Raw genomic sequence first — 12,731 nt, forward strand, 5'->3', positions numbered from 1 at the left:
TTAAAAAAGTAGACAAAAGAAGTATGAGGGGGTGCAATCATGCTCACATTGACCCAGGGTTTTAGCTTTCCTTTGAGTTGTTGAAGTTGGGGTTTTGTAATTGAAGCTGTTAGATAAGCTCTCTTATTCTAATGCTGCAAAAGCTTGAGTGCTCGATCTGCTGCTCAATTCCTTTCCTCAGTGTTCCTTCTCCTGGACTGGAGGAGATAGCAAGTGAATAAATCTATTTTAATTTGCCTTTGCCAAGAGTGCATTCATGAAATGCTGCTATATTGGAACAGCTGATGATTAGTAGTTAAACAATATATTATGTTGTTAAGTATTCCAATAGAGTTAAACTTATGCCAATTCTTCTTTCTTTGTATGTATTTTAAATGTAAGTGTAAGAATTAAGGGTTTATTGTTTAAAGCCTAGTATTTTGTCCAATAATATCACACCTGGAACACAGCACCTTACATGTGCCTCTAAATAAGAGGAAAGTTAGTGTGTCAGCTATCTCCTAGGTATGTTTTGAGGAGGTCTGGGCTAGTCAATAGCAAAATGAAAGATAGAAAAATAAAAAGCCAAAGTGGAGGGCAGACGAAACAAAGGTTAGCAGCAGAGTGGTACAAAGAATGGTGCAAAAATGTCAGAAAGACAAGTCAAAAGGTACTATTTGTGAGGCAACAAGGTGTAGAGCTGAATGAACACAGCAGGCCAAGCAACGTCAGAGGAGCAGGAAGGCTGATGTTTTGGGCCTAGACCCTTCTTCAGAAAAGAAGGGTCTTTTTCTGTAGAAGGGTCTAGGCCTGAAACGTCAGTCTTCCTGCTCCTCGACCTGCTGTGTCCATCCAGGTCTACACCTTATCTCAGACTCTCCAGCATCTGCAGTTCCTACAATCTCTGAAATTATTTTTGAGGCACAAAGGTCTCACAATAAGAAAGTTGAATTAACTGTGCAAATAGTTGTAAATCGGTACGATTTGACTGTAATTATGGAGACATGGCTACAGGATAAGCAAGGCTAGGAATGGAATGTCCAAAGGTATACATTCTTTAGGAAGGACAGGAAAAAAGGCAAAAAGGTCGGGTAGCATTGTTAGTGAAAGGTAAAATCAGTGCAACAGTGAAAAAGGATATTGGTGAGGATAACCTAAATGTGGAATTAGTCTGTGTGGATCTAAGGGCAACAAGGGGTCGAAAAGTATTACTGGGAGTTGTCTGTAGGTTTCTAAAGAGTAATTGTAAGGTAGGGCCTGGCATTAAAGATTCATGGGTGTCTGTTACCTCCAAAAGACTGAGCAATCCACATTAGCTTTGAAATATTAGCATATGAATTCCTGGAAGGTGTACAAGACAGTTTTATAGATCAGTATGTTGAAGATCCAACCAGCAAACAGGCTTAGATTTGATTTTGTGCATTGAGAAAGGATGAATTAATAATCTTGTAATGAGATGTCCTTCAGGAAATACATGACCATAATATGATAGAATTATTTAATGGGAAGCAAGTAGAGTTAGTCCAAGCTGAAACCAGGGTCCTAAATCTAAACAAAGGAAACTATGAAAGAAACAAGGGATGAATTGGCTGCGATTTACCAGGTAACTTCATTTGGAAGGCATGATAGTGGATAGGCAATTGCTAATATTTAAGTAAAAAAGCAAGCATTTCAACTGTTATACTTTTGGGTGAAAGAACATAATCGGAAAAGTGGCATAACCATTGCTAACAAAAGTAACTGAGGATAGTATCAGATCCAAAGAGCAATCATATGAGGTTGTTAGGAAAATTAGCAGGCCTGAAGGCTGGAACAAAGTTAGAATTCAGCAAAAGGGAACCAAGAGTCCTAAAGTTGTACAGCATGGAAACAGACCCTTCAGTCTAACTCATTCTCTCCGACCAGATATCCTAAATTAATCTAGTCCTAGTTATAGAGTCATAGATACCAGAAATAGACCCTTTGGTCCAATCAATCCATGCCAAACATAATCCCAGACTAAACAAGTTCCCATTTGCCTGCTCCTGCCCTATATCCTTCCGAACCTTTCATACTTGTGTGCTTACCCAAAAGGCTTTTAAACATTGTAATTGTACCCACATCTACCACTTCCTCAGGAAGTTCATTCCACATTCAAAGCACCATCTGTGTAACAGATTTGCCTCATGTCTTTTTTAAATCTCCCTCCTCTCACCTTAAAAATATGCCCCCTTGTCTTGAAATTCCCCATCCTAGAGCAAAGACAACTACCATTAACTCTATCTATTCCTCTGATTATTTTATAAGCTTCTATCAGGTTGCCTGTCAATCTCCCAGCAGTGAAAAAAGTCCCAATCTATCCACCCTTCGTTTAAACTTAAACCTTCCATACCCGCAACATCCTGGTAAATCTCTTCTGAACTCCCTCCAGTTTAATAACATCCTTCCTATAACTGGGCAACCAGAACCGGACACTGTTTTCCAGAAGAGGCCTCACCGATGTTCTGTACAATCTCAATACGACTTCCCAACTCCTATACTCAAAAGCTCTGAGCAATGAAGGCAAGCATGCCAAACTCCTTTTTAACCATTCTGACAATACAAACTGTCACACAAACTTCAAAGAATTAGGTACCTGCACCCCTAGGCCCCTCTGTTCTCCAACATTACCCAAGGCCCTACCATTTACTGTACAAGCTCTGCCCTTGTTTGTTGTATTAAAATGCAATTTGCCAGCATTTGGCTCCTACTCCTCTAAAATCCTTCCTATTCACGTGCCCATCCAGATGCCTTTCAAGTGCTGTAATCGTACCAGCCTCCACCACTTCCTCAGGCAGCTCATTCTATACAGACACCAACCTCTATTTGAAAACGTTTCCCATTAGGTCCCATTTAAATATTTTCCCTCTCATCTTAAACCTATGCCCTCTAGTTCTGGACTCCCCTACTTTTGGAAAAAGACCTTGTTTATTCACCCTATCCATGCTCCTCATGATTTTATAAGCCACTATAAGGTCAGTCCTCAGCTCCCGACATGCCAGAGAAAACAGCCCCAGCCTATTCAGCCTGTCCCTATAGCTCAAACCCTCCAACCCTGACAACATCCTTGTAAACCTTTTCTGCACCCTTTCAAGTTTAACAACATCCCTCCAAGAGCAGGGAGACCAGAATTGAACACAGCATTCCAAAAGTGGCCTAACCAATATCCTGTACTGCAGCAACATGACATCCCCCGACCCCACTTCTCAATGCACTGACCGATAAAGGCAAGCATACCAATGCCTTCTTCACTACCCTGTCTACCAGCAACTCCACTTTCAAGGAACTATGGATCTGCACCCCAAGGTGTATTTTTCAGCAACACATCCCAGGACCCTACTATTTGCCTTACCAAAATGCAACACCTCATATTTATCTAAACTAAACTCCATCTGCCACTCTTTGGCTCTTGACCCATTTGATTAGGGTTCCACTGTTCTCTAAGGTAACCTTCTTTGCTGTCCACTACAATCACCAATTTTGGTGTCATCTGCAAACTTACTAATCATTCCTCCTACATTCACATTCAAATCATTTCCATAAATGACAAAAAGCAGTGGACTTATCATCAATCCTTGTAGTATACCACTGGTCACAGGCCTCCAGTCCAAAAAACAACCCTCCTTTACCACCTTCTGTCTCCTACCTTAAAGGCAATTTTATATCCAATTGTAATAAAATGTGAGGCTGGATGAACACAGCAGGCCCAGCAGCATCTCAGGAGCACAAAAGCTGACGTTTCGGGCCTAGACCCTTCATCAGAGAGCTTTTGTGTTCCTGAGATGCTGCTGGGCCTGCTGTGTTCATCCAGCCTCACATTTTATTATCTTGGATTCTCCAGCATCTGCAGTTCCCATTATCACATCATTTATATCCAATTGGTTAGCTTATCCTGGATTCCATGTGATCTGACCTTGCTAACCAGTCTAACAGGTGGAGAACATACAGACAACATCCACCACTCTGCCTTCATCAGTCTTTTTCATCACTTCTTCACAAAACTCAATCAAGTTTGTGAGACACAATTTCCCTTGCACAAAGCCATATTGACTATCCCTCACCAGTCCTTGTCTTTCCAAATACATGTAAATCTCCTCCAACAACTTACGCACCAACATCAGGCTCACTGGTCTACAGTTCCTTCCCTTCTCCTTACCACCTTTTTTAAATAGTGGCATCACATCAGCTAACCTCCAGTCTTCCAGCACCTCATGAATGGCTTTTGTTGATACAAATATCTGAGCAAGGTGCCCGGCAATCACTTCCCTATCTTCCCACAAAATTCTGGAATGCAGCTGATCAGGTCCTGATCAAGTCACCTGATCAGGGTTTGACACAAGGGGGGAAAATACTTAATGAGAGCCCACTTGCAAGGAAGGAGACTGCAAGACCTAAAAGAACGTAGAAAGAAAGAGGAGTTGATCGTGTGAGCTCCTTACTGTCTGTAAACAGCAAAGTGATAATGGAGAATAAGGAAATGTCAGAGTCATTGAAGTACTTAGTTCCTTTGTCAGAGAAGTCAAAAAACCTCCCAAAAAGGCTAGAGAAGCCAGGATTAGGAAGGAGGAACTAAAAGAAAGGCAGGAGATGGAGCTAAGGATTGAAAATTGAATCTACTTCATAAGAGTGAAGAGTAGAAATCAGAATTTTTTGAAACCCTGTAGCCAAATTGGATCATTCGCTGCTGGAATATTGAAAAATATTGTTGAAATAATACAAAGGGAAAGCTAAAAGAAATATCCTCAACACAAGCTCACCACTAAACAGATTAAAAGGAGACAATGAATTTGAGTTGTACTAGAAAGTCATGACCACAGATTCTTTATGCACTCATTTTCTTTCTCTGGGCCACACTTTACCTTACTTTGTGCTGATTTTAATTGGATAAAAACCTAGATACCCGAAATACCCAATTTAGTAAACTAAGTACTGCAAAACTGGAGAAGCTAATAACTCCCAAGCATCCAAAAACGCCAAGAATTAGGAAGTCTAACAAAACCATTGATAATATCATAGCAGAATACCAAAGCAACAAAAGATTCTGGAGGAATCAGGTTTTCAGGCTACCTTAAAGCAAAGCTGTGTCAAAGTGTTTACTCACTTGATCTGGCAAACTTGTAAACCCTTGATTACAGCCTGATTAATGATCTTCTATGCCTTTGCCTTAATAGAATGAATTTTTAAGCTTTCATTAAAGGAAATTTTGTTTGTAATCTTGCAAAACAGCCACAGGATTTGGACAACTGAACAATAGGGGCAGTTTCTTTAGATCAAGGGGATTTGTAGATTATTGCCTTGTTTGGCCTAGCCAAATATGAAAAGTTCCACTCTACTATTTACATTTATTAACTGGCTTACATCAGCTTGTTATGTATTGACTGCACATTTAAGAGTCTGAAAACCCACATGTGGATTTATAAAGATCTCCTGCCTATTTTCTTTTTCAATTATTCATTAACAGGATGAGGGTGTTATTGGTTAGGCAGCATTTATTTGTCCATCTCTAATAGCCCAGAGGGCAATTAAGAGCCAACCCCATTGCTATTGGTCTGGAGTCTCATGTAGGCTAGACTAGATATGGATGGCAGCTTCCTTTCTCTAAAGGGCATTACTGAACCAGATGGATATTTCGAACAATTGACAATGGATGCATGGTCATTAAACTCTTAATGGCAGATTTTTTTTTTTAAAGTGAATTCATATTCCACCATCTGCCATGTCAGGATTTGACCTGGGTCCCAGAACATTGCCCGAATCTCCGAATTAATAGTCCACAGAGATCTAATTCCCTTTTAAACTGCCTCCACCACACTTTTTGGCAGTTTGTTACTGATCCAAATCACTTGTGTGAAATTGTTTTCTCCTCACAGTTCTTCTCCTTCTTTTACTAATTACTGTAAAATTGATTCATTGTTTATAATCATCCAAAAGAAGAAGATCAAGAACAGAACCAAAACTGGGGAGAAAGAAAACAAACACACGCAGCCAGCTACAACAAACTTCTAAATTTCAACAATTCATAGCTGCAGAGACCCATCAGCCTCTGCCTTCCAGGATTAAAACAATACTCCCACTGGTGCTTTTAAAAAGAAGGATGCATTTTAAAATGGGGAAATAAAATTGGTTAGTTTAAAGGTTACTGATTGTCTTATTAGAATCCATTTAATTTACTTATCTTCTATCTGACGAATTTTCCCTTCTCTTTTACTAAAAACATAATTTTTTCACAAAGACCTGCGCAATGAAAATAAATCTTGGCCTTAATCCTGTCTAAGTACATTATCTTTTATCAGAACAGCCAGAGAACAATCACTAACCATTAACTTACCCAGTTTTTCTCCCCCACCCCCCCCAAAGTTAAGTTTGCAGAGGTCAATTATATTATTCCACAGCTTCTCTCGCTGAGATCAGAGAACTCAGCACTGGCTTGCAATTTAGAATTCTGTGACGCTTCTAGGCTGTGGGGTTCATACAATGGATAATCTTGTTCAGTCGTCAAGAGAGTGCATATCTATCTCATTAAAAAGAAATATGTCCAAGTTATCAACAGCACAAACCATGCAAATGACACATTAATAAAACCATTATTACACATTAAGTCTAAGGAACTGACTCTTTGATGAGTCATGCTTTAAGTCCACATCCTCAATTATTCTGCAGTGGAACATAATATATTGGTAGTAGATGTTATGCAAAACATCTTTAAAACATTTAAAAGATGCTTAAAAGATGGCACAAACAGATCAAATCCAGGACTACATGGAGCTCCGACTTATGGGAGCTGAACAACAATTAAATATTCTGGTGATGCTGTTTATCATAAAATGGCTGAATATGGCCGTCGTTGACTGAAGCCGAGGCAACAGAATGACAAGCAAGTTGCGGCTACCATTTGTATGAAGATTGCAAGAGTAGAAGGAAAAAAGAAAGATAAAATGAGAACAGTGACTGGAAGATGAGGTTTTCTTTCTGTTTGAAAGTCAACAGTGTCACAGGAAATGAAAAGATTAAAAGAGAAATTGGTTTTGCTCTCCTCTTAAATCACAAAGAACACAAATGAAGATAATGAATTCTATGGTAGAAGAATGACAAAAATCAAGAAATATAATCTTGCAGTTTTCTCCAATGACATGGTACAAAGAAGGTCAAATTAGTTGAAGTAATCATTTTCTCGTCAGAGAAAGGAAGAGGGAAAGTTTGTTATTTTATTATGCATGTTGTACTGCAGGGGTTCTATGAGAACACTTCAGGGATCTGCAAGTTGGTTTACTGCATTAGTAGCCATCTCAGATATTTATTCTTTCATCAGTAGTCTACCCTGCTCCCCAGTATTTTGAGATATTGAATCTGAGATACAGAAGCTGTGCATGCATAGGAGGTGTTGTATGATTTCATCAGCTGCACCAATGGGGCTACAGCACTGGAAACATTCCAGTGCTTCAGACTTCATTTCAGGGAAGAGAAATGTATTTCATTCGTCAATTCTGATCAACACAACTAATTAATAGTTATTTTCCAAACCTCATGAGAAAATAACAGCTACACACTTGTGAGCTAGAGACATCTTTAGTGAGAACATGGAAGATAAGTTGCCACACTTTTTCATCAAGCCCGTTAGAACAGCTCACTGTCATTTCATCAGTCAAGTTCAGTGAGATGTTACAATTAACATGAACAATTATATTTGCATTATCTCCGAATGTTAACTAATCCATTAAAAAAAAGGGTCTGGATCTGTTCTGTTTAAAACTTGATCAGTTCTTCCTTGAGCCACACCGTGTATCAAGTCTCACTTAAATCCAGCTATTACTTTTTCAGATACATTGCCAGCAAACAGACTACAGTGAGGTGAGAATATTATCTCCTCCCACCTTCAGCGGTGGAGGTAAAAAGCCTACAGTGCCCTGAAGGTTGTTGATTCTTTTAACATTTCTTTATTTATGCGATCTTAAAATTCTGAAAAAATAACTGCCTTTACAAAAAAATGTACAAATTCTCTTTCAAAGCTTGAGGGACTAGATAACACTGTATATTACAGTGCAAGTAATGAAATGTTTCACGATGTACAAACACAAGGTTTTAGACAAATATTTTTCTCTTCCAAAAAAGACACCATTTTAGATGCAACCAAGGGTAAACATACCTTATCCATTGTGAGCTGTTTAAAAACAGGATAGTACTTGTGCAGACGTAACTTCTTCAGCCAGTCAAGGATACCAATTTGTTCTGGATTCTGTGGATCAGTCTGTGGCCAAGTGACTGATGCAGAGCTTCCACTAACTGAATGGGAACATGAAGAAGCAGGGATTGATGGCTGCATTGTGTTATAGGAACACTGGATGCTGGCTACACCACATATTGGCCTGAAGAACAAACAAACAAACAAACAAACAAAGTGAAGTTAGCAGTATTACTTTGATAAAATACAAATCTGATTAACTACAGACTCTTATGGGGGTACTCCTCTTGCAACTGTCTAGACAGCTCTGGATTAATAATCTTGCCAGAGTGTTCGGCCTCTACTTTAATCTAAATAGCTATTTAAAGGAAATATGAAGAGCCTGGGTGGGGAATAATAAATAAAAATGCATTCACACAATGAAAATACAACGAAATCTAATTAGATACTAACAATAGTAAAGTCTGTTTTCGTGATACTTAGCAATTGTCCATGTGTCAAATCAGAAAATAAATACCACAACCCAAATTTTTTCCTGACCATTATCTACAGAACTTTCACTGGCTTTCAAGTGACAACTCTGTTATTGGACATCTAATCCATCTCTCAGTTGAGGATCTATACTATGTTTGAGTAAGCAAGCAACAGTCAAAAAGATTCTAAAATTCCTCAGACATGTGGAATGTAAACTAGAACGTATTGTTTTAAACTAAGTAAAAATGAAAAGTCAGTATCAAAAAAAAGGGATCAAGACAGTGAGCGAGAAAAATATTTTTTAAAAAATTTCCTCCATTAACTAACTTCTATAGAAATTAGATTAAAATGAAATGTTCAGTGCCAGAAAGCTCATATGGATCATCTGAACTATCAAGGTATTATCATTTATTTCACCACTGAAAATGCATTCATAAATGAATCAACATTTTGGGATTAGCACTGACCTGAAACCGAACTAGACCAACCAGCTAAATACTGTAGCTACAAGGGCAGATCAGAGGTTAGGAATTCTGGGGCGAGTAGCTCAATTTCCAACTACCATTTATGAAACCGAAGTCGGGAATGTGATGGAAAACTTTACACTTGCCTGATGAATACAGCTCTGACAGCATTCAAGAAGCTCCACATCATCCAGAAAGAAGTGTCTTACTTGGCTGGCAGCCCATTTTTAAGTTTTCATTTATTGGAGGTGGGCATCGCTTGCTAGGCCAGCATTTATTGTCCATCCCTAATCACCCATGGCAGTTAAGAGTCAATCACATGGCTGTGGGTCTGGAGTCACATGCAGGCCAGATCAAGTAAGGATAGCAGTTACTTTCTCAAAAGGGACTTTAGTGAATCAGATAAGTTTTTCTGACAATTGACAATGGTCATTGGACTCTAAATCAAGTTTTATTTTAAAACTGAACACAAATTTCACCATCCACTATGGCAGATTTCAAACCCGGGTCCCCAGAACATTACCTGGGTCTTTGGATTAATAGCCTGACAATAATACAACTTGGTTATTGCCTCCCAAAGCAACATGTTCAACATTCACTCTCCTCACAGTGGTTGTAGTGTATGCCCTCTACAAGACATACTGCACCAATTCGCACAGACCCTTTCAACATAATCAGGTGACCTCCACCACCCGGAAGCAGAAGAGAAGGAGATGCATGAGAACACCTCCCAGTTCCTCTCCAAGCCACACACAGTCTTGACAGCCTTCTCAAGTGCTGGGTCAAAATCCTGGAATTGCCTTGATAACATACCTACTCTGGCATACCTACACCCCCAGGACAGCTGCACCTCAGTATGTGGCTCATGACCACCTTTTCAAGGGTAATTACAAATGGGCAATAAATGCTGCCTAGGCAGAAACACCTACATCTCATCAACAAATTTTTAAAAACCTGGAACCACAGTTCTCAGGAATTCAAATTTTAGGTAGAATGTCAGATAGGGTTAAAGAACACTGTCTTATCTCAAAGCATGCAAAGTGACTTGGGGCACACTTAAAGTAGGTCGTTAGAATTTCAAAAAAAGGTCAATGCAATTGCAACCTGCCCAATTGTACTTTTAACAACATGTGTTTTTACGAAACTTCTGATGTAATAAGACTCCTGATGCAATTTATACGGGAATTATAATGCAAAATTTGACACATTACGAGACATTAGGGTGCATGATCAAAAGCATGGTCGAAGAAGTAGATTTTAAGGAGCATTTCAACAGTGGAAAAATATTTTAGGGAGGCTGTGTCCGCAAATTAACAGCTTAAAATTTTACAACCCACTTGCTAAGTTTCCTAGGCCACAGGAAACCTGTTGAACCTGTTAACTGAAGAATGGTATGAAGAATCAGATCCATCACTCTCTGATGAAGGGTCTAGGCCCGAAACGTCAGCTTTTGTGCTCCTGAGATGCTGCTTGGCCTGCTGTGTTCATCCAGCCTCACATTTTATTATCTTGGAATTCTCCAGCATCTGCAGTTCCCATTATCTCTGATACTATTTTAACCTCACTGCGAAGCCTCTTCCAGGGATGCCTAACCTGAAGAAGTTACCCTCCTCCCTCCGGACCAACCTCAGGGAATCTCTCTCCCATTGCAACTCTCTTGTACTCTCCATCTTCGGTCCGCCTCCCCCTCTCTCCCTATTTATTCCAGCTCCCTCTCCCCATCCCCCTCTCTGATGAAGGGTCTAGGCCCGAAACGTCAACTTTTGTGCTCCTGAGATGCTGCTTGGCCTGCTGTGTTCATCCAGCCTCACATTTTATTATCTTGGAATTCTCCAGCATCTGCAGTTCCCATTATCTCTGATACCATCAAGTAACTGTCTTTACCACCCTGTAGGCCAAAAGCAGGACTGCTTTCCCCTCAGTTCACCAAGCATACTTTCAAATAATCATTTCCCATACGATATTACCAAACACCAACCAATGTTAAGCTCATCCCATGATGGATTTCCCTTCACTTCTCCCTGACAGTCCCTGCTGCTGTCTTGTCCACCCAACAGCCCATCAATCTGATATGTCATTCAATGTGTTTTCTGGCTTCTGGCCTGTAACCAGTACCACTGTTAAATTCTATTGGAAAATCTGTATACCTGGCTTATAGGTCACCTGTCCCCCTCCCCTCCACCCCAGCTCCATGTGTTATGGATCAGGCCAGAGACTCAAAATATTTTAAAAGTAACCTAGATCCTAATCTTTTCTTATCTTAAAAGGTAGATGTGAATTGTGTGTTGTAGATGTGAAGCAACTGGTCAAACTACTTGACGTTAAGCAAAACACAATTTAGACGTTATAGTTAAAATACAAACAAAAGAAAGAGAAATTTAGAATAACTTACCTACTGGAAAATTTAACCAAATAATATATACACCACTTATTACTAAGTGACTGTCCCAATATAGCAACATCCCATAAGCACACCTTTTGGCAAAAAGGTAAATTCAGACAGATTCTTACATGAAGTTTTCTAATCCAGGAGGAAACAACATAAAGAGATTTTAGCAGCTAGGAATCCTTTGCTGAAAATTCCTATTCTTATGGGACCCCAAACAGCTTCTGACTGCTAAAGCTAAAAAAAAAATTGAAAGCCTGGTCTGAGAACGGCCCACTCCCCTTTCATTGTTACAATTGTTTTTAAAAAGTAGTAAATACTTAAGACACCTTTAGGTCTTAAGTGTTTTCAGTGGCCAGTTTAGTAACTCTGTCTTTACAACCTAGACCCAGGACAAAATAACTTCTTTAAAGTGACAGTAAAATCACACAGATAAGTCAATTGATCTTGAGCAAAGACATCACCCAATAACTAGAAGCTACTTCAGTTTGGGATCAACAATATTTCTCTTGAACTTAATGATGTTACTGAGTATTTATTCAGCTGTTTTCCTTGATGGTTTGATAAGTGGTTGTGACACTTTTGTTAAGTTTTTATTTTGAGTACTGTGGAATACCAGGATGTGTGACTTTACAATGTAACTATCATTACAATCTAGTGCTGTAAGGCCATCTTTTGGAGCAAATTTGAATTTTGATTCACCCACATTAGAGAAAAATATCCTTCCCTGCCAACTTTGTTTTAAAGAATGGTAAGGTAAATTTAAATGTGGATGAATGTTGAAGGCATACCCAAAGTCTCCCCTATATTTTGAGAACATTATGAATCTGTTATCGAGAGCAAAACAGCTGCCAGTTATGATCAGCCTCTATTTCCTCATCTAGCCAACACTTAGGACCCAGCTACCCCCACCAATATTCAGTCTCAACACCAACTATTTTAAAATGAAAAATTAACATAATACTCTGTCAGTAGATCACACATTCCAGTGTGGTAATTGAAATGTAACGATTTGATCCCTGGGACCAAATAAAGAATAACACTGAAATAGATTTTTAAACATGAGATGTAGGTTAGAGTACATAGAACATAACCTTTATTGCCTGTGAGCATTTTTGGGTTGTCACCCACCCTTCCAAGTCTGACCACCTGATCAACACTTGGGTCCTGCTCCCCACCTGGCCAACACTGTGGCCCATTTAATACTTGGCAGCCTCTCTGAACAGCTCGC

At 39.3% G+C, this 12,731-nt stretch overlaps 1 protein-coding gene across 1 annotated transcript in view; it reads right to left on the bottom strand.

The window, feature by feature from the left end:
• zcchc14 (zinc finger, CCHC domain containing 14) overlaps positions 1-12,731 on the bottom strand; it is a 112,418-nt gene that overhangs the window by 46,380 nt on the left and 53,307 nt on the right. Inside the window, exon 8 of the mRNA XM_048546614.2 lies at positions 8,141-8,360. Within this exon, the coding sequence (XP_048402571.1) occupies positions 8,141-8,360 (220 nt within the window). The remainder of the gene's footprint in view (positions 1-8,140; positions 8,361-12,731) is intronic.

This window comes from Stegostoma tigrinum, chromosome 16, assembly GCF_030684315.1.
Source record: "Stegostoma tigrinum isolate sSteTig4 chromosome 16, sSteTig4.hap1, whole genome shotgun sequence".
NCBI classification, from domain to species: Eukaryota; Metazoa; Chordata; class Chondrichthyes; order Orectolobiformes; family Stegostomatidae; genus Stegostoma; species Stegostoma tigrinum.